The 21,507-nt window shown below is 38.6% G+C and overlaps 1 protein-coding gene across 3 annotated transcripts in view; it reads left to right on the forward strand.

Annotated features, from left to right (window-relative positions):
• Positions 1-20,587, forward strand: part of LOC126253052 (general transcription factor IIH subunit 2) — a 135,717-nt gene extending 115,130 nt beyond the window's left edge. For 2 of the 3 annotated variants that reach the window (XM_049954132.1, XM_049954134.1), the window contains 3 exons: positions 16,147-16,400; positions 19,645-19,906; positions 20,123-20,585. In XM_049954132.1, coding sequence (XP_049810089.1) covers positions 16,147-16,400; positions 19,645-19,906; positions 20,123-20,284 — 678 coding nt within the window. In that variant the 3' untranslated portion in view covers positions 20,285-20,585. Of the gene's footprint in view, positions 1-16,146; positions 16,401-19,644; positions 19,907-20,122 lie in introns of all 3 variants that reach the window. The other variant, XM_049954135.1, reaches the window with a different exon arrangement.
• The last annotated feature ends 920 nt before the right edge of the window (positions 20,588-21,507 follow it).

Consider the following 21,507-nt stretch of genomic DNA (forward strand, 5'->3'; position numbering starts at 1 on the left):
GTTGATGCAGTTAGAGCTTCAGTTCAACAATCTCCTCGACGATCCGCTAAAAAGCATGCGGCAGCATTACGGATATCTGATCGAAGTGTGAGAAGAATCTTGCATCGAGATCTTAAAATGCATCCTTACTAAATTGTAACTACGCAGGAACTGAGTGAACGAGACTGTGGTGTCCGTGTAAGTTTGTGCCAAGACCTTCTTCGGAACATTCGTCCCAACGATATTGTGATTTTTTCTGATGAAGCACACTTTCACCTTGCCGGAACAGTGAACAGCCAAAATTGCAGGTACTGGTGTGAACACAATCCCCAAAAACTTCATCAACGACCACTTCATAGCCCTAAAGTAACAGTATGGTGTGCTGTTTACAATTCCGGAGTGATCGGTCCTTACTTTTTCGAAGAAAATGACAGGAATTTAACCGTCAACAGTGAACGCTATTGTGCCATGCTCCGCGACTTTCTCCAACCGCAACTAAGGGAGCTTTTTGGTGAAATAGAGAACGTGTGGTTCCAGCAAGATGGTGCTACAGACCACACAGCGCGGCAGTCACTGGCATTGGTGAAGGAAATGTTTCCTGGACATGTGATCTCGTTGCGTGGAGACATTGGCTGGCCCCCACGATCGCCGGATTTAACGCCCTGTGATTTCTTTCTTTGGGGCTATTTAAAAGCAAAAGTTTATGAACAACGTCCACAATCTTTACGAGCCCTGAAAGAAGCAGTTACACAAGAGGTTGAAGCTATTCCACCTGAAATGACTCAAAGAGTAATGAATAACTTCAGGGAAAGACTCAATCAGTGTGTCGACAGTGAAGGAAGCCATTTAAGGGATGTCTTATTTAAAAAGTAAGACCATAAGAGTATTTTCTAAAATGGCATAATATGTACTTTTATTTAGTATAAATAAAATTGTTCTACCTTATTTGGTTTTGTTTTTATTAGCTTTCCTTAAAGGGGAGGTTTTTCTGCCGGACCTTGTATGATGAAATTCCAGTTTAGATCATCAGTGGCTCAATATTCTCCTGAAACACAATAATTCCTTGTCTTTCAGATCCTGGAAGTTTAAAAAAACCAATTGTCAGGTCTATATTTTGCTCTCCCTCGGATTTTAGATGATACTTATTTTTGGATTTTTGTTTGCTCATTTATTCACATTTTCACCCCCATCAAGCCATTTTAGTTACCTTTGTTATTTCTTTAAGTGCAATCCATCCTGTCCTAGACAGTTTTCATTTAGGAATTTATTTAGATATATAAACACTGCTCCAAGCCTATCACACTGTTCTTTTATGGCACAGTTTATTTTGCAGACATATTTATCACTTACAGATTTTCTTTTTATTATTCCACTGATTTTGAGCCGGGAACATGGATAGACACTTCCAGCTTAATGAATCAAGTTTCTTGTGTCGTTGGTGATTACTTCTTCACTGCTAATTTTTATCAAATTTGTCCCAATGTGTATAGTTATACTTAAGTTCGTTTTCTGTGATATGTCGTTTTGTGGTTTCCATATTTTTTAGATGGTTGTTTAGGTGTTGTATTCTAACTCCAGGTCACACACCAATTTTGCATCCTGGAACAGCGACATTTTTCAGTAACGAATCGCCTACCAATAGAAATTCATTTTCATTTATTTGTACACTTGAGCCACTGCCTTTCCTTTGAGTGTATGTTACACACTTCCATTTATATTTCGTTTTATTATATGTTACAGCCCCCCATGAACCATGGACCTTGCCGTTGGTGGGGAGGCTTGCGTGCCTCAGCGATACAGATGGCCGTACCGTAGGTGCAACCACAACGGAGGGGTATCTGTTGAGAGGCCAGACAAACATGTGGTTCCTGAAGAGGGGCAGCAGCCTTGTAACATTAACCAAAACGGCCTTGCTGTGCTGGTACTGCAAACGGCTGAAAGCAAGGGGAAACTACAGCCGTAATTTTTCCCGAGGACATGCAGCTTTACTGTATGATTAAATGATGATGGCGTCCTCTTGGGTAAAATATTCCGGAGGTAAAATAGTCCCCCATTCGGATCTCCGGGCGGGGACTACTCAAGACGACGTCGTTATCAGGAGAAAGAAAACTGGCATTCTACGGATCGGAGCGTGGAATGTCAGATCCCTTAATCGGGCAGGTAGATTAGAAAATTTAAAAAGGGAAATGGATAGGTTAAAGTTAGATATAGTGGGAATTAGTGAAGTTCGGTGGCAGGAGGAACAAGACTTTTGGTCAGGTGATTACAGGGTTATAAATACAAAATCAAATAGGGGTAATGCAGGAGTAGGTTTAATAATGAATAAAAAAATAGGAGTGCGGGTTAGCTACTACAAACAGCATAGTGAACGCATTATTGTGGCCAAGATAGACACAAAGCCCATGCCTACTACAGTAGTACAAGTTTATATGCCAACTAGCTCTGCAGATGATGAAGAAATTGATGAAATGTATGATGAGATAAAAGAAATTATTCAGGTAGTGAAGGGAGACGAAAATTTAATAGTCATGGGTGACTGGAATTCGTCAGTAGGAAAAGGGAGAGAAGGAAACATAGTAGGTGAATATGGATTGGGGGGAAGAAATGAAAGAGGAAGCCGCCTTGTAGAATTTTGCACAGAGCATAACTTAATCATAGCTAACACTTGGTTCAAGAATCATAAAAGAAGGTTGTATACCTGGAAGAATCCTGGAGATACTAATAGGTATCAGATAGATTATATAATGCTAAGACAGAGATTTAGGAACCAGGTTTTAAATTGTAAGACATTTCCAGGGGCAGATGTGGATTCTGACCACAATCTATTGGTTATGAACTGCAGATTGAAACTGAAGAGACTGCAAAAAGGTGGGAATTTAAGGAGATGGGACCTGGATAAACTGAAAGAACCAGAGGTTGTAGAGAGTTTCAGGGAGAGCATAAGGGAACAATTGACAGGAATGGGGGAAAGAAATACAGCAGAAGAAGAATGGGTAGCTCTGAGGGATGAAGTAGTGAAGGCAGCAGAGGATCAAGTAGGTAAAAAGACGAGGGCTAATAGAAATCCTTGGGTAACAGAAGAAATATTGAATTTAATTGATGAAAGGAGAAAATATAAAAGTGCACTAAATGAAGCAGGCAAAAGGGAATACAAACGTCTCAAAAATGAGATCGACAGAATGTGCAAAATGGCTAAGCAGGGATGGCTAGAGGACAAATGTAAGGATGTAGAGGCTTGTCTCACTAGGGGTAAGATAGATACTGCCTACAGGAAAATTAAAGAGACCTTTGGAGAGAAGAAAACCACTTGTATTAATATCAAGAGCTCAGATGGCAACCCAGTTCTAAGCAAAGAAGGGAAGGCAGAAAGGTGGAAGGAGTATATAGAGGGTTTATACAAGGGCGATGTACTTGAGGACAGTATTATGGAAATGGAAGAGGATGTAGATGAAGATGAAATGGAAGATAAGATACTGCGTGAAGAGTTTGACAGAGCACTGAAAGACCTGAGTCGAAACAAGGCCCCGGGAGTAGACAACATTCCATTAGAACTACTGATGGCCTTGGGAGAGCCAGTCCTGACAAAACTCTACCATCTGGTGAGCAAGATGTATGAGACAGGCGAAATACCCACAGACTTCAAGAAGAATATAATAATTCCAATACCAAAGAAAGCAGGTGTTGACAGATGTGAAAATTACCGAACAATCAGTTTAATAAGTCACAGCTGCAAAATACTAACGCGAATTCTTTACAGACGAATGGAAAAACTGGTAGAAGCGGACTTCGGGGAAGATCAGTTTGGATTCCGTAGAAATGTTGGAACACGTGAGGCAATACTAACCTTACGACTTATCTTAGAAGAAAGATTAAGAAAAGGCAAACCTACGTTTCTAGCATTTGTAGACTTAGAGAAAGCTTTTGACAACGTTAACTGGAATACTCTCTTTCAAATTCTGAAGGTGGCAGGGGTAAAATACAGGGAGCGAAAGGCTATTTACAATTTGTACAGAAACCAGATGGCAGTTATAAGAGTCGAGAGGCATGAAAGGGAAGCAGTGGTTGGGAAATGAGTGAGACAGGGTTGTAGCCTCTCCCCGATGTTATTCAATCTGTATATTGAGCAAGCAGTAAAGGAAACAAAAGAAAAATTCGGAGTAGGTATTAAAATTCATGGAGAAGAAGTAAAAACTTTGAGGTTCGCCGATGAAATTGTAATTCTGTCAGAGACAGCAAAGGACTTGGAAGAGCAGTTGAACGGAATGGACAGTGTCTTGAAAGGAGGATATAAGATGAACATCAACAAAAGCAAAACAAGGATAATGGAATGTAGTCAAATTAAATCGGGTGATGCTGAGGGGATTAGATTAGGAAATGAGACACTTAAAGTAGTAAAGGAGTTTTGCTATTTAGGGAGTAAAATAACTGATGATGGTCGAAGTAGAGAGGATATAAAATGTAGACTGGCAATGGCAAGGAAATCATTTCTGAAGAAGAGAAATTTGTTAACATCGAGTATAGATTTAAGTGTCAGGAAGTCGTTTCTGAAAGTATTTGTATGGAGTGTAGCCATGTATGGAAGTGAAACATGGACGATAACCAGTTTGGACAAGAAGAGAATAGAAGCTTTCGAAATGTGGTGCTACAGAAGAATGCTGAAGATAAGGTGGGTAGATCACGTAACTAATGAGGAGGTATTGAATAGGATTGGGGAGAAGAGAAGTTTGTGGCACAACTTGACTAGAAGAAGGGATCGGTTGGTAGGACATGTTCTGAGGCATCAAGGGATCACAAATTTAGCATTGGAGGGCAGCGTGGAGGGTAAAAATCGTAGAGGGAGACCAAGAGATGATTACACTAAGCAGATTCCGAAGGATGTAGGTTGCAGTAGGTACTGGGAGATGAAGAAGCTTGCACAGGATAGAGTAGCATGGAGAGCTGCATCAAACCAGTCTCAGGATTGAAGACCACAACAACATATGTTACAGACTTCGATTTATATTTATGTACTGAATTTTGGCTTACTGAGGTTATCAGTAATTCATCGGGCACATATAATATATTAGACCTACAGTTTTGATTGTTAGTACTGCTTATACATGCGCACAGGTTTTTGTGGTATTGTTTTGTTTCAACGTTTTGGCTTTCACCCACACTGGACTGTTTCTCTGTTGCTAATCTGTTATTTTCTTTACCTGAAGTCACCGTTTTGTTGTTTACTGGCTTACTACTGATGTGTGCACATGGATTAATCCAATGTTGTTTTGTTTTTGTTTCACAGCTTTCTGACACACGGAACTCTTTTTCTCGTAATAATTTATCGTTTTCTTGTTTTAAAATTGAGATTTCACTTTTCAGCACATCAACATCATTTTGAAGTGTCTTGATAATTTCGCTTTTTGTCTTCACTGCTTTTTCAAGTTCGGACGTTTCGAAATGTAAACAGCCGAGACATGTCCATAAAAAATCATCACTGGTGTATTTCAAGTTTATTTTGGTGCACTTTTCGTGCAACCCATTCCTTTTATCACTTTCTTCTCACATTCTTTACGTAACGAACAGTTCAATTTGTCCATTTTTGACGAGAGCGGAACACTAATCATTTGTATGGGTGCAATCTTAATGTCCAATAGATGCCCACCCAGGATTTGAAGATAATGTGTGTAGTAGTGCATCTATAATGAGAATATTATGTAGCAATTACATTTCAGAAAAAAAGTAGCATATTTGTACTATTATTTATCTTCTTGTCTCTCAACAGTCGGAAATAGTTGTATTTATTGCTTGTTACCATGCTGTATTATTATCAACTGTTATGTGCTTCACATATCCTTTCGCTTTTCTTACCATTATGTGTAACACCTATATTATAAAGTGTTGGCTGCTTCTTATTTATAGCAGACATCAATTAAAATTAATACTGCGTAGGAAATTTGCAGTAAATGCAAGATAAGTATCCGTAAGAGACCATTGCCACGTGATTCCATCTGGCCTGGCATCTTTTTCACTTTCACCTCTTTAATTTGTTTCTCAGTGCTAGAGTTCCCTATTTTTGGATCCCACCTGTGTGATGGTCAGACAACGGTATGAGTGTGCAGTCCTACTGCATGAATGATTTTTTTAAAATACTGAATTTAAACTTCAGCTGTCCATTTGTTGCCTTCTATTATGGCACCAGAATTGTTGACGAGTGACTGAAAAGAAGCCTTTGACTCACTCAGCAGTTTTAAGAGGGACCAATATTTTCTTGGGTTCCTGGCAGGATCTTTCACTAACATGTGACAGTGGAAGTTGTTGCATGCTTTGTGCATCGTTCTTTTTATAGACGAACAAATTTCTACTGCCATGTGCCTCTTGAAATTTTGTGTTCTTAATTGAGCCGAGGGTGCAACAGTCTCTGTTTCCTCAGCATTTTTCAAATTTTGCTATCAAACTATGGTGTGTCTTTTCTGACCGTAACCCACTTACTCAGTGCATACTTGTCCAGAGGGTGATTTACAATCAGTTTAAACTTTTCCCATGATTCCTCTACAGCTACTATATTGAAAGTAAATAATGTCCACTCATTGTTTGAGTAGGATGCTAACAACTGTTTATGTGCTCTTTCCAGCATAAAAACCCACCCAGGTCTTCTTGATGTTTTAATTTTAGTAACCATTGTCTCTATGATGTAAACATTATCACTACTCCGTGTCTCTATACTGACACTGTTGATAAGCTCGGGCCTATGAGTAGCTGTAAGATTTAAAGTATTGTTGAACTAGTTGCTCAAACAGTTTTTGGAGAATGTGTTCAGAACTATTTTACAAGATTGTCTGTCTGTACCACCTGCAGTGAAGCCACAGACATCCTAGTCTACACTCATTTGGTTTAAAGTTGCCTCGGACTAATATCGCATGACAGGGATACCTATGCACTACTGAGCATATACCTTCTTGGAATGATTTATAACTGCTGTGTTGACCTAAGCTTGGTACTCACATCCCGATAACTTCACAGTCAGATTCAATTTTGACCTTGATGGACATAATATTTTTGTTGATTACAATGAACACTCCCCCCACTCCTCCTGTGAAAACATATAGCCAGTATTTTTTATTTATATTCCATGCTTCATTGATATTTTGGAGCTTTTCTACTTTGGGATTCATCCAGATTTCAGTTCCAGTTATACTTTGAGCTTAACAGATTTTCTGTAGGGCGGGAGATTCAGGAATTTTGTTACGAATGTTTTATCAGTTTACTGTTAATGTCTTGACATTCTAACTGTCTTTACTTTGTACATGATGTGATTTCACTCTCTGTGTATGTGGCAAGTGTTTATCAGAGGACTTCAAACTATTGCCTAGCCTAAAATAAAAAGAACCATATGCATCCCAGATGCACTCTGCTACCCAAATAGCTGTTTCCTGCATGTAGCGCACCACTGATCTATCAGGGAGAATCCTACAGTTCTCCACTCCATAACACAAGTCCAACATCTGTAGCCATCACTGTCACAGAATCAATGGTGCCTCTGGTTGAGACCCTCCACTCAGCTCAAAACCAAAGGAACTCACTATGTTCTTGTTAAGATACTACAGATTGTAAGCTCTTCTTGCAGCCCTCGAGAATGGCAAGCAGTCTTCATCACTTTCACCTGTCACACTCACAGACAGAGCTCTGAACCCAACCACTGGTGCTGACATGAATCATGACTTTCAGATGACTGCACTCTGCACACTTGATAGCTGCAGCAGGTGCGAGAGTGCATGTCTGTCAAACTCTTCTGATGCAGTAAAAGTTGCTGGACTCCCAACACATTCTCCTTAAGTACGTGTGTCGGTAATTGTTTGTAACTTTATTGAGGGAGCAACTCAACAGATTGCTGACAAAACACTATTTTAGTCATCAGTCTTTATACGATGATTCACTCTCACTCTCATTTCGTTTGACAGACAAGGTCTTAACATGAATGAACAAAGAATGCTCAGTGTCACTGACATTCTTGTGTGTTGGACGTTCGGGTCATTGGTATTCTTTGAAGCAGCGTATTATGCAGGTGTCTCTTTGCTGTACTTGTGGGTGACGTCAGGCACATCTCAACCAAACTCGGTGCCACACAAAACACAAAAAGAATACCTCGACAGACAAAGCACAACAAAAACAAAAAGTAGTCGTAAGAAACTATAATCCCGACTAGAGATAATTTTAATTCTCAAGAAGATAATGTTATCCTTCTTCACACTAACGCGAAATTCATCACATTTGTTCATTTATGTGCGATTTTTCCACCATTCCACTACATCCAGTAGAAATATTTCTTATAAAATCATGGAAAATCTCATACCCTCACACAGGGCCCATTCCACATTTCATATGAGCATCCTCCCCCTCCGCCGTCTATCCTTGCCCTCTACCCCAATACACACACCAAGTGCACATTGAACTTCTTCCCAGCCCTGGGTACAACTTCTCTGAAGAGCTCCCAATAACTAGCAAACCCCTCCCCCTGTATACCTGCTTAGACCCCACTGAAAGTATCTGCTCACAGGGTAAGGGAGGTGAAGCCAGGCGACTAGTCCCCAGATTCACACTCTACCTCGAACACTGTGAACAAGTTACAACATACCACTCACCTGGCAGTGAATGCTGTTCCCCCATATCAGGTATGGTGGAGCTTGCTAGTAGCATGCTTCTATATTTCAGCTGTTTGTAATTAGAGATGAAGGTATAACTGTTAAAGAAAAGGAGTTACAGTAAAATATATCGTGAACTACCTCATTAATAGGCAGAAGATTTGGGAACCAAACACAGGACCACAATGGGTATCCATTAGTGGAACTCGGGTCAGAACATATTAGTGATTAAGCTTAAATTCAAGATACTAAAAAAGAGAGGCTGTAGATACATTTGATATTAATAATTTTGGTTCCAAAGTATGGAAATGGGATTTAAAAACTGAGAAGCAGTTTATGAAAGGTTTATGAAGAAACTGAGAATATAACTGATAAAATGAGAGAGCAGAGGATTACATTTTATTGCCACTTTTAAAGAATAGATAACAAAATATTCAGTTTATCTGAGAAAAATCCAAAAACCCAAATTCTTGGTCTAAAGCAGTTAGGAAAGATCTGTAGGAGTTGGGAATAGCAGGCAAAGATATTGAAAACAGACATGAATTTGGGGAAAAGATTGGAAAAGTTAACGGTTTACAGAAGAAAACACAAAAGAAGAGAGGAGGGACATGGAGCAAAGAAAGAAAAAAACAACAGAGCACAAGAATGAAGAAGTACTGGGAAGCCAAAAAAGGAAAAGAATATGATGCCATAAATCAACTGTTATATGTGGTCGTGTGTTGGCCAAATTCTAATAATAATAAACAATTAAAGATACATGGAAGTTCTTTAAAGCAATGGACTAAATATGACTGGTAAGAGCATTTCAGAACATCAGTGGAAAGTTCTACAGAAGGAAATAATTAAAGCTGAAAAGTAGGTACAGGAAAGATAGTGAGAAGAAAACTGCTGCTGGTATTTCAAGAAATTTCGTAAATGAACTGTATAAGTTACTCAGAAAGAAAGTTAATAGGAATAGCAGGGAAGGAAACTCAGAACATTTGAGAAATACATGTAAATACTGAAAAAATACTGTAATTATAAACTGAGACTTGATGCAGGAATATTAAATGTAATTTTGGGGACCTGAAAAATGAATGTCATAATTTTTCTATCAGGACTAATAATATATTAATTAAATATTGGAAGAACTAAAAAGTTTCAGAATTTCTAGTGCACAACCAGTCATTGTGTATTAGCAGTTAATCGAACTTGTAAGATGGTGAATAAGTCTGTGAGCTGAACAAAGATAAGTAATCAACCAGTACACAACCAATCACAATGGAAATCCATTCCAGTTGTTAAGATCATGAATGTCATGATCTAGTAGATCTTTACTGCAAGTGCTCAATGTCCATAGCATAGACGGGAAGAAAAGTAACTGACAGTAACTGGTGGCCATTGACAGTTTTAAATATCCGAGTGGGCAAGGGCAAGGGCAACAGCCCAACATACATTGTATTGTTATCAATGATTCGCACCATTACAGGTGCAGTTGTTTTAGTGACTAGCATCATCCTTGGTCATCTGTTGATATTGGTATTTTTGCTGGCAACTCAACATACATCGTATTGTTATCAGTGACAAAGCACCATTACAAGTGCAATTGTATCAATGAGTAGCATCATGTTTGGTCAGCCGTTGATGTTGGTATTTTTGCTGGGCAACAAAAGAACCTAAGTGGTACATATGGAAACTTGTGGTAAGTACAAACTATATACATAAGGATGGCACAAGGATGGGGAAAGAAACAGAGAATAGTTGTTCAGAAGTGTAGTACTGGAATGTGTGGTTAATGTGGAAGGAATGGATGATCCGGTATTTGAACTAGTCTGTTACAGCATGAGTTATATGAACATTAAAAAATAGTCAGCAGGAGGCAGTAAAATACTTTCAGAGATGCTACAATCAGTGTGAGGTACTAAAAGTTAGAATGTTGGAAATCTTTGTAACAAAAGATTTGCTGTCTTATGGTTGTTACTGGGTTTCACAAGGTGACCTGTTTGGGCCATGGCACAGTGACGAACCAGACTGATTTTGTGCTCTAGGCGTGGCTAATGTTAAAACAACAGTAAGTGCTGCCGGATAATACAAGCTTGTTGCTGGATAACAATGAATTATGGCATGATTTTGCTGACTGTGATACTACAATTCCAGTCTGTTTTTGTGATTCACTGTAGCCAGCTGTTCCAACTCTGCCCCTTGGGGCATGGGCTCCTGCAGCTCGCCACTGAGCAGGTGCAAATGGTACGGTACCTGCCAGGCAGCCATAGTGCACCACATTCCTTGTCCTATCATTTGCCCGCCCCTGCATGCAGCCGCTCAGCAGAGCAGTTCACACAGACTGTGGTGCAGCTCCAACTGCCTGTGCTTGGGTGTGGGTGGGGGGAGTGAACACTGAACTACCTGGACTAGTATAGAATGACTTTGCTGATACAAGTACCTGACCTGTTTCAGGCACTTCTACCATTGATGGGTTCTTTAATTTGAATACATAACATCCAGAGAGGACTCATTTTCTGCTACAGTACCATGAGCAATGAATTAGTGTAGGGAACTGGCATTCCTGATACGTTCTTGTTTTTGGCTAATACAAAGGAGATGTGCGACTTATCCCATGTATCAGGCTGCTCAAGCTCAAGAGCTCAGTTGTGAGCAGCGGGGCACTCGCAGGCACTAGTTTCACTGGTTGGTACGTTGGGAACACATGTGGCATCATAAGTTGAAGAGGTCTCTGGGATTAACAGTGTCATAGCAGGATTCGTGATGCAAATTGACTTTTTAATGTTATGACTGCATGGAAGTCCTTAACACTTGGTAACCTCTGTTCTGGTTGGTCATAACCACATTTATTACATCTTGGAAGATGCATCCATTCACAGAATGGTTAGAATAACCAGAATATGTCCCTTACCATTTATTAATGGCGAGCTGAGCTGGATGCCATGTCAGTCACCATGCATAAGCTGATCTTGAAAGGTGCTGAATCACGTCAGTGACCTGAGTCAAAGTGAGTAATCTGCCAGCACACATCAAATACCTGTAAAATTGTGCTCAAGGTCCAAAGTATCATCAACCAGTATACTTCTCTAGCAAGTGCTAGATGTCAACAACACGAGTAGACAAGCAGAAAACTACCTGGTAATAGCTAGCTGTCACTAGCCTCAGATGTCTCATGGGTTAAAGGGTGTGGCTCAGTATGAGTGGCCCTTGACACTGTGTCAGTTGTAGAGTTGTTATTGCTAACAACATTCTCCAATGATAGCAGCAACTCTGGTTTACTGTTGGTATAAGTGTTATTTTCAGAAAAAAAGGTGCAGATGTGATATCTCTAATAAGTGCAGAAGAAGGGCAGATAGATGGCTGAAACACACAGAAAGCTTGTGCAATAGAAAAAAGTAGTCCTGAAGAGGGAGTAATGGATGATACTGAACGGGTTTGACAAAGTATTTAATTATGTGATCTGAAACAAGTTGGCAGAAATCAATGACATACCTCCTGCAGAACTACAATTAGTTTAAAGTACAAGAATAAGAAAGTTAGTGGATGTGGTGTCCAAACTATACAAAACACTAGGCTCACTACTTGATTTCTAAAAGGCATTGTCATGACACTCACCAAAAAGACTATAAGTCTGAAACATCACTCATTAAAAAGGCCTTATCAGTTTCACATGTCACTTTTGGAAATTGCTGACTTGAATAACACACGGAAAACAGAAAGAAAAGATGAAAGAGGCGCTGGATGATGATCAGGCTTACTTCAGAAATAGTAAAGATATTAGAGAAGTAATGCCGACCTTGCAAATAAAAGGAGGATGCTTAGTCATTTGAGTGGGCAGTTTTTTTTTTTAAGGACACTTTTAGCAGATACCTATTAAGCACCAGAATTCTACACCTTAAAAGTGTACATGCATGACAATCTCTGTATTGTATGTCTGTTAATGGTATTTGTAGTGAGGCTGCTCTCCAATCAATAGAAGAAATATGTATTTTGAGAACACACTAAATTAATAGACTCACCCAGAAGCTAGTGGACATAAAAGAAAAAGTTTGAAACAACAGTGGATGTCACTAGACAAAAGAATATGGTCTGGATAAATAAAGAGAGCTCCTTCCACACAATGAAATACATTCTTTTCAGATTCAGAGAGGAGAATATGTACTAATCTCACACTATAAGGTAGCCGCCGCAAGGATGCTGGAAGTAAAAGCTTCTGATACCACATTGACGCCTGGGACAAATCCCACCTTCTTCTCCCAGAAATGACACAAAAGTTGATAGCCAGCTGCTGGAAGGACCAAGTAAGGCCAGTTCACTCATATTTCTGACTGATAATAGTAACCACTACATACAACACCATGCATGAATCAACTTTTTTGCTGTGGCGCACAATATTTTAATTGTTGGCAATGAGCATAAACATTCTATAGCGACACGAAACAGCCTAGTAAGCATGCCACAGTCAGCATTCATTGTAAGGATTGTTTTTCCAGAAGCATTACTAAAGTGTGGATTGTAACCCATGATGTTGTGCCCTGCAGACAGGCGGTATTCCGGCATAGGATAACACTGACCTGCAAGTTTGCTAGTTGCTTCCATTAGTAAAATGTTATATCCACTATTTGCTGTGCTACTTAGGTTATAAGACAACATACGTCAGTGTTACATGATAAAAAATATCACAACTGGGTCACTGCCTGCTGGAATATGTCCGACGAGAGAGAAAAGTGATTTAGAAAAAAATAAGTGGCAAGACAAGTTACACAATGAAACAGTTCTACTTTAATGCTTATATTATTGGGCTGTATGTTTTTTTAAATTAAAGAAAGAAAATATTTTAATATTTGTGATAATAATTTTAATGAATATGATCTAAATGTTAAACATAAATTACTGTTGTGATTAAATGTGGTTGGCTGCAGACAGACTTTGACTACGGTAGTGATCATGTGACTCATGGAGCTGGGAGCATGCAGAGGGGTTTTCATTATCTTTTGCCAGTGGACACTGATTGGGTAAGGTTGTTGGAGGCAGCAAAGTGCCGCTCAAGTATGTCAGCTGAGTATGGCATTTAGGAAGTCTGTTTCGACATTAGGACTGAAATACATATTCCACTGCTTCTGAATAGCAGTAGTGGGTTATCTTTGCAGCACTACATAACATCTTTTTAGGATTCGCATGTACGTAATTTCCCTGGAAACTGCTTTTATGCACTGGCTGAGAGTGTGACCAATTCGGTTTGTACTTGGGATAATATCGTATTGCTGAACCTTCAAATGCGAACTATTGTTATTAAAACAAATATTTTCAGAAGTGTTCATGTGTTCGTTTTCATAATTCATTGACTGAGATTCGTTGGCCATTTGATAAAACTCTAATGTGTACATAATGACATAAATGCAACATTGGACAACTGCTCCCCTCAGTAGACAAGCCCTCTGTGAATTTTATGTTGTTCAATTGCTCTGCAGTGGGAAAGCAGCATTCATTCCTGTTATTATAGTTTGATAGACATGACAGGTTTTCATTGGTGCATGTTACTCCCCCGGTATGTTGAAAGGGGTGTTAGTGTGTGTGTGTGTGTGTGTGTGTGTGTGTGTGTGTTGATTAGTTCAAATCATAAATTGTTGCAAGGGGTATAGGGCAATATGCAATTATTGTACAAGAATGTCATCTTATTCATTGTGGTATAATGATTTAGATATCAGTCAATACCCTACCATGGACATATGTTTTACAAAATAAGAACAGAGCTGATATTTGAATAGTAACTGTTCTACCACACTGTCATAAATTGTTGGCAAATACACTTTCCCTTCAGTATATTGTACTAAAGGTCCCTTTCTTTAACATTTGGATTATTGCTTCCAAAATTGTTGCATTCGGTTGCATCCAGCCAGTGTTGCATGCACAGTACTAATGTGTAGCCTTTCCATGTGTTCCTGACCAGAAATGTTTTTTGAGTATGCATTATTCCATGCCATGAAATTATGACATTACTATAAGCTACAGTTTGTGTTGTTGTGGAGTAGAAGGATGTATTAAATTTAATTACATATAATATTGAGCCCTTCCTATCAGTAACTATTCATATGAATTTTATCCATAGTGGATGCTGTCGAACTCCGTGATTGTCCCTTTATAGGGTGTCGAAAAATATCCGCTACCATTCACAATTGTGACTGGTAGCGGATATTTTTCTACACCCCAACTATTCATATCTTTAATAATATTATGGAAAGGATAGATTGCTACTCACGGTATAGGGAGATGTTGGGTCGTAGACAGGCACTGCAAAAAGACTAGCTTTCGGTCAGAAGACTTTCTTCTGAAACAGATAACATACACACACGCATTTTCATGCAAACACAGCTCACAAACATGACCACCGTCTCTGGCTGCTGAGGTCAGGCAGTCTGTCCTTGGCAGCCAGAGACAGTGATCACAAATGTGTGTGAGCTGTGGTTACACAAATGTGTATGTGTATGTTGACTATTTCAGAAGTCAGAAGATTTTCTGACCAAAAGTTTATGTGTTTAGTAGTCTTTTTGTTGTGCCTGTCTGCAACTCATCATCTTTGCTATATGGTGAGTAGCAATCTATTGTTTTCATAACATTGTCATTATTCTATCCTGGATTTTCCATTATTCGTTTCTTTGAAGGTATGTTTCAGAAATGATCTTATTTACACTTTTTATACATGTTCTTGTAGATACTATTTCATTTTACAATAATGTCGACTTTCATGTTAAAATGAACTTGTCATAACTTGTGGTTGTCATACTTGCAAGAAAACATACAATTTGGGTGCTAACGTCCAAACTCCCTCTCTCATATCATACAGTCTTGCCGTTCACAAAGTCCAAAAAAAAGTTAGTTCTTTGACTTTTCCTTTGTTGCAACATCATTAGAGTTATTGTGCTCTCTCTCTCTCTCTCTCTCTCTCTCTTTCTGCTTGCATGCACTTCTTGCTGTCCTTCATGATCATGAATTTTGTTTTCCCTTCTGTCTTGTTCCCTATACCCCCACCATTTCCTGTCCCCTTTCCCCTTGCCCCTCACTCTCTACCTTCCCATCCTCCTCCCATGATTCCCCCTTTCCGCAATTTCGTTGAATTGCATCAAGCAAATGATAGAATGCTCTTTTCAAAGGGCACAGCCGATTTGTTTGCAGAATCATTCCAGACACTCCTTCGCAAATGGGAATTTAAATCCTAATACTCCCTCCTTTCTTCCTTCCTTCCTTCCTTCTCTCCCCACACCCTTTTCCTTTGCCTTCCTACAACTGCGCTCTCCTCCTCCTCTTGTGAACACACACTTTTCCCCTGGCAACCCATTTATGTCCTTCAGTAACACACAATTAAATTATGTGTAAGCAGTGGCAGAAGTAGTGCCTTATCTTCTTTGTGCAACTCGGAGGCATAATTTATAGTGCATTACAATCTGTTGGTTTCAGTACAATTGTTATTTGTTATGTCATCCTATAAATCATTAATTATTATTTTTTAACAGAATGTTAACTGTGTCTTAGTGCTCTGTGAATGAATGCAGACTTTCCTTATTTGTAGTCTCTGAAAAAGCAAGGTGTACGGTGCTCAGTAGTGGGCCTAGCAGCAGAAGTACACGTATGTCGTCGCCTAAGCCGAGAGACTGGGGGTGAGTTTGGTGTTGTTCTCGATGACTGCCACTACCGTGACCAACTTTTTATGCATGTTGAGCCACCACCAGCTGCATCCTGCCTGGAATCTTCACTTATTAAAATGGGCTTCCCACACCACACTACAGCAGAGGGGAAAGAAACTCCTCTCACCATCTGCATGTGGTGAGTTTTCTCATGTGGTGGAAAGATACATGTTATTTTCTGCAAGAGTACTCACCACAGATTGTCCAGTTTTTTAATTTCGTGTGATGTGTACTACGATCATTATATATTATTGCCAGGCAAAGTAATTTTAAAAATAGCTGTTGAATTAAAATTTCCAGTGTTCAGAACACAGAAGGTAATTAAGAACCAGATTATAGTGAAGTGACGCAACAGAGCAGAGCTGCGCGAAGGCAGCTGGCACAGCGCAGCTTCACATCTAGGTATAGTGGGGCCAGGAAGTAGCATCACGGCTCGCTTGGCTGCAAGGGTGGAAAAGCATGCAAGCTGGCTGATCTACAATCTTTCTCAAAGAAATAACTTGGTAAAAAAAAATTGATTCTTGTGCATCTCATTGCTTTTTCGTCAGCTTCATGATGAACTGCTTATCATTTCAGTAATTCTCATAATTATTGTGATACTTAAAAATTATTAAGCTACTGCAAGAAAGCCGGATAGTTTGCAATGAAAAATACAGGTCACTATGAGTTTGCATTTGGTGCACATTAGGTCATATGTTACTACTTATCAAATGTAGTTAACATATTGAAGTATTCTTTGAACTTGGATGGGATCTGTAACTCATCCTATCTCAAGATAATGGATTGTATATAGGGCACTCTGTTCAATTTGTGTGCCAAGACCTTAAAGCAAAAATGAAATATTCATAACACCCTCTTATCTCATAAACTGCTTGAGATATCAAAAAGAGATTTTGGCAAATGATAGCCCACAAAGAGGAGAATATGTTGTCATATGGTGCTGTACATAACTTCCTTGTCTAGCATGATATACACCTAACTACAGATTTTTTTGGTGGAATAATGTAATTTTTGAAGTGTCATTGACAGCTGGAGAAATGAGAATTATTACAGGTTCCTAGAAATCAGAAGAAGTTTCCGAGACATGATTCTGACATGCACAATAGCATCCACAACCATTGTGGTAGTTGGTGAGTCAACTACCAGTGTTGTGGAATTGTGCCCAACCACTCTACATGAGAGTGCCTTCTGAAGATGATTTTCTAAATACTGCAAATGATTTATATAACTTACAGAACTTTCCAAATGCAGTCTGTGACATTGACGGAAAACACATTCGTCTGACATGCCCTGAAAATTCTGGAACAATGTTTTATAGTTACAAATATTTTCATTCAACAGTACTACAGCAGTTGCAGATGCTCTCAGAAAATTCATTACATTCAGTGTTGGGAGATATCAGAAGGAAAGTGTTTGTGGTAGATTTCATTCTTCAGGTGTATTCTGCCCGGTTCAAGAAGGGGAGCTTAATATACCGGCAGACTCTCCACTGTCAAAGATGTCAGTTATATTGCCTTTTTTATTTATTGGAGATGAGGCATATCCATTGTTGAGGCATTTTATCAAATCGTCCAGTTGATGTTTTTAGATCCACAGAAAGAATATTTCAACGAACGCTTTTTCAGATCAAAGTGATGAATGTGCTTGGGGAATAATGAGCACTAAGTAAAACATATTTTGGAAGCCAAAAGAAACTTCATCACAATTTGCTGACAATATTGTAAAATTTACATTTTTTCCGTACAACACTGTCATTGGCCTAGAAAGAGACCTGAATGTTGATGAACAATGTATAGTATAAGTTGAGCATTCTGTGCAAGGCACATATCACACAGGACGAAACTTTAACAAAGCTTCAGATGAGAGACAGTTTTACAAACTTTTTTCAACTTTATTGTTGCTTCATTTTTCAATACAGTGAAAAAAATAAGATATTCAGAGAAATGTATTGTGTCCTTTTAGTCTAATTTTGCTCCATCTCATCACATAACTAGTCCAAAATGAATCAGCTACAATGATTCTTTTCTCACTGGTCTCATAAAGGACACCAAGTAAAAACAGCTGCTGTCATGGTGTCCGCTAATTTGATTTTCTTGGCATTGCAACAAAAGAAAAACAAACACCAGCAACAGTATTGATGCTGCAGCCCATAGCAAAAGCTGAACACTGTCAGTATTGCCTGAATGCAGCCAGTCACTCAATTGCTCTGGTCGCCACTCCCAGAAACAAACAAGTTTGATACACACAGTGCTGCTTTGCTCCACGCCACTCTACTTGCAGTGCCACTATAATTGTGCGCATTAGCAGCACTGGTTTGTTTCGCCAATGCTGCTTCACTTGGCATGCCGTGCTGTTGTGGTTGTGCCACACCGCTCCAGTATTATCCCAGCACATGAGTGGATCCATAATTGAACCCTGTGGAACTCCATTTGAGGATTTTCTTGAGTAACTAAAATGTACTCCCCAGCATTGTTTGAAGTATTCAGCAACAGTTTTTACATTACATGTGTTAAGCTTGATTCAGTTGAGTTGTTTGTAATACTGTTAATTCCATAGAATATTAGCTTTTGTAAAAGGGTGTCATGTCATATATATGTAATTTGGACAGATCACTGAAACACAACTGGTGATACTTTGTTATTTAAGGCATGTAGTATTTTGCTGCACTAAGTGAAATGTTTGATACTACTATTGAGTACATTCCTCTGTCAGATATTTTGAAAAAGATGTCTCTAGGAAAATTTATTGTTGTTTATGTAGATCTTCCTTGTTACCTTTCTTATAAAAGTTAAACACTGGCATTATTTAAATATGTCTGGAAATTTTCTGTGTGTTAGTGATGTATTACGTACATTACTTGGAACTTGACACTACTTAGAATGATTCTAAAAAATTCTGTATTAATTTTCTTCAATTACCATGTCAGGATTGGTTTTTGATAACTTTTATAAGTCTGTTTACTTCAGTAAAGAATGTTGTTGCTACTTTTAGCTGTTTAAATTTTAGTGGCTGATATTTTCCAGAGAAGCGAATAGTGAAACAGAGAAGAATAGCTAAAAATACAAAAGGACATGTCAGATTAGTCTACTTTTGTTTTGCCTGTTTTTCCATCTTCTCTTTTTGGTCCTTGAAATAGGAATTCGATAAAATCATGATTTCATTTACTATTAATAACAGTATTGTATTTGTTCCGTGTTCATATGCATGCCGTAAGATACGTACACCATTTACTCTTCTGTCCTGCAATATCAGGAAAAAACTGCACTGTATTTATCCTGTGTCATGTTTTTTAACCCTAAAATAATAATTATCTTAAATCACAGTTAAAACATAGTGGTTATTTCGCTTCACACTATAACTGTAGCAGAAGCATTTGTTGGCAGCCATTTAGATGTACCAGCAGCAGAAGCCAAAGGTGTGAGCCATAGTGGAGCAGGATACTTCTGCCCTCAATGTTGTAGTCGATATTGTGAACTGCCTGTTGAATGCCGAGCATGTGGGCTCACACTTGTCTCTGCACCTCATTTGGCCCGTTCTTACCATCATTTGTTTCCTGTGGAAAATTTTGTTGAAATGGAACAAAATCTTGATCTTCACAAACAGTGCTACGCCTGTCAGAGGTCATATGGAGATCATGATAAACATGTGAGTTATCATATTACATTAAAAGAAAAAACGTGTATTTGTAAGATAATGGAGTTAATTTTAGAACTTTTCATTTATAGTGTACTGCTCGCATAATTTTACAATGTGTTCTATCACTTAACTTTTTGTTATGTATTGTAACTTACTGCCATGTACTATTCAACAAATAAAAACTAGTTGTGTACGTACAGTTGACTCTATATTCATTGTTTCCAGGTGTATGAGTGTGGGCGTTGTAGCCAAGTGTTTTGTTTGGACTGTGACTTGTTTATCCATGATACGTTGCATACGTGTCCGGGATGTGCTACAAATCAACAGACTTTCCATCTTATGGGAAGCGGTGATAATGGAAGTTCACTTTCTGTGAATTTAATATGAATAAAGACCGAGATACTTGATGCCTGAGTCCGAATCATGTTATTATTTTTATAATGTATTGGTATTTAAATATGTAATTACTTAATTTGATCAGATCATTTTTGGAACTGTTTTTTATTACATTCTTTTGGCCCTGAGGTTACATGAATGAACACTATATGAATTTGTGTGTTATATTACATTTATGTGGAGTGCAGTAGCACTGCAGTGTTTACATTTTTTTCCTGTGTAGTTGCAAAGAGACAATTAATTGATCCATAGGATCTTTTAAGTGTCCAGTACTTTTTAAAACGTTTCTGTATGAACAAGTTTTCAAATTTTATTATGAATAATAAATTTCATTTATAGTCCACAAATACAATTTATTAAAATCAGTACACACCCTGCCCAACACACAACAAATTGAATTTATAGTTTAAACAAAAACAGTTGGTGCCATTGGTAATTGAGTAAATGTGAAACAAACTAATAGATTCAAATTAAGGGTCTGGAACTAACCGTATATAAAGTAAAAAAAAACTATTGGAATAAAGTGACAGGTAGGATAACAGATTAAATGACATGAGTGAACTTCTGGTTTTCCGAACATTCAAACTGTCATTTTATTAAGAACAACACGAGCCCTTCCTTCATTTTAGCTGTCCCGCCAGTATGACAGAACTTGCTTCTGCTAAGCAGAAAGGAAACTGCCACAAATAGTTGTTGGGGGAGGGATATTAACAATTCTTTCTCTGGACTATCCCCAATACAGCTGGGACAACAAATGTGAAAAAAAAAGAGATAAATTGCCCTTTCATTCTAGGTGCCACCCCAAGTTTTATATCCGAGTTTTAGTGATACTGCCCATGTATCAGCATTAATATTTTATTCTGGGCTCACATATTTGACCAGAAACCTAGTGTCTTCTTTGACAACAAGTGGTGTCATCTATTTGAAGTCACAGCAGAAGCAGAGCAGATACAACTGTTGTCACGTTTTAATTAGTGCAAAGTGCGACACCAGACAGAGAACATACCCCCAAATAGATTGACCAGAGGCCAAACTGTAGCATTCACAGGCCTATACACAATCCTTTCAATTGTTGCTGTAGTGACATGAGCACCAAGTGCCAAGGGCTACCTGCATGACATACAGGGTGTAATGGGGCAAGTGCAAATATTTCTTTTGGTAACAGGATGGTTTACTGAACAACGTTACATCAGTATTTATGTCATTAGCTGACT

This window comes from Schistocerca nitens, chromosome 4, assembly GCF_023898315.1.
Source record: "Schistocerca nitens isolate TAMUIC-IGC-003100 chromosome 4, iqSchNite1.1, whole genome shotgun sequence".
NCBI lineage: Eukaryota > Metazoa > Arthropoda > Insecta > Orthoptera > Acrididae > Schistocerca > Schistocerca nitens.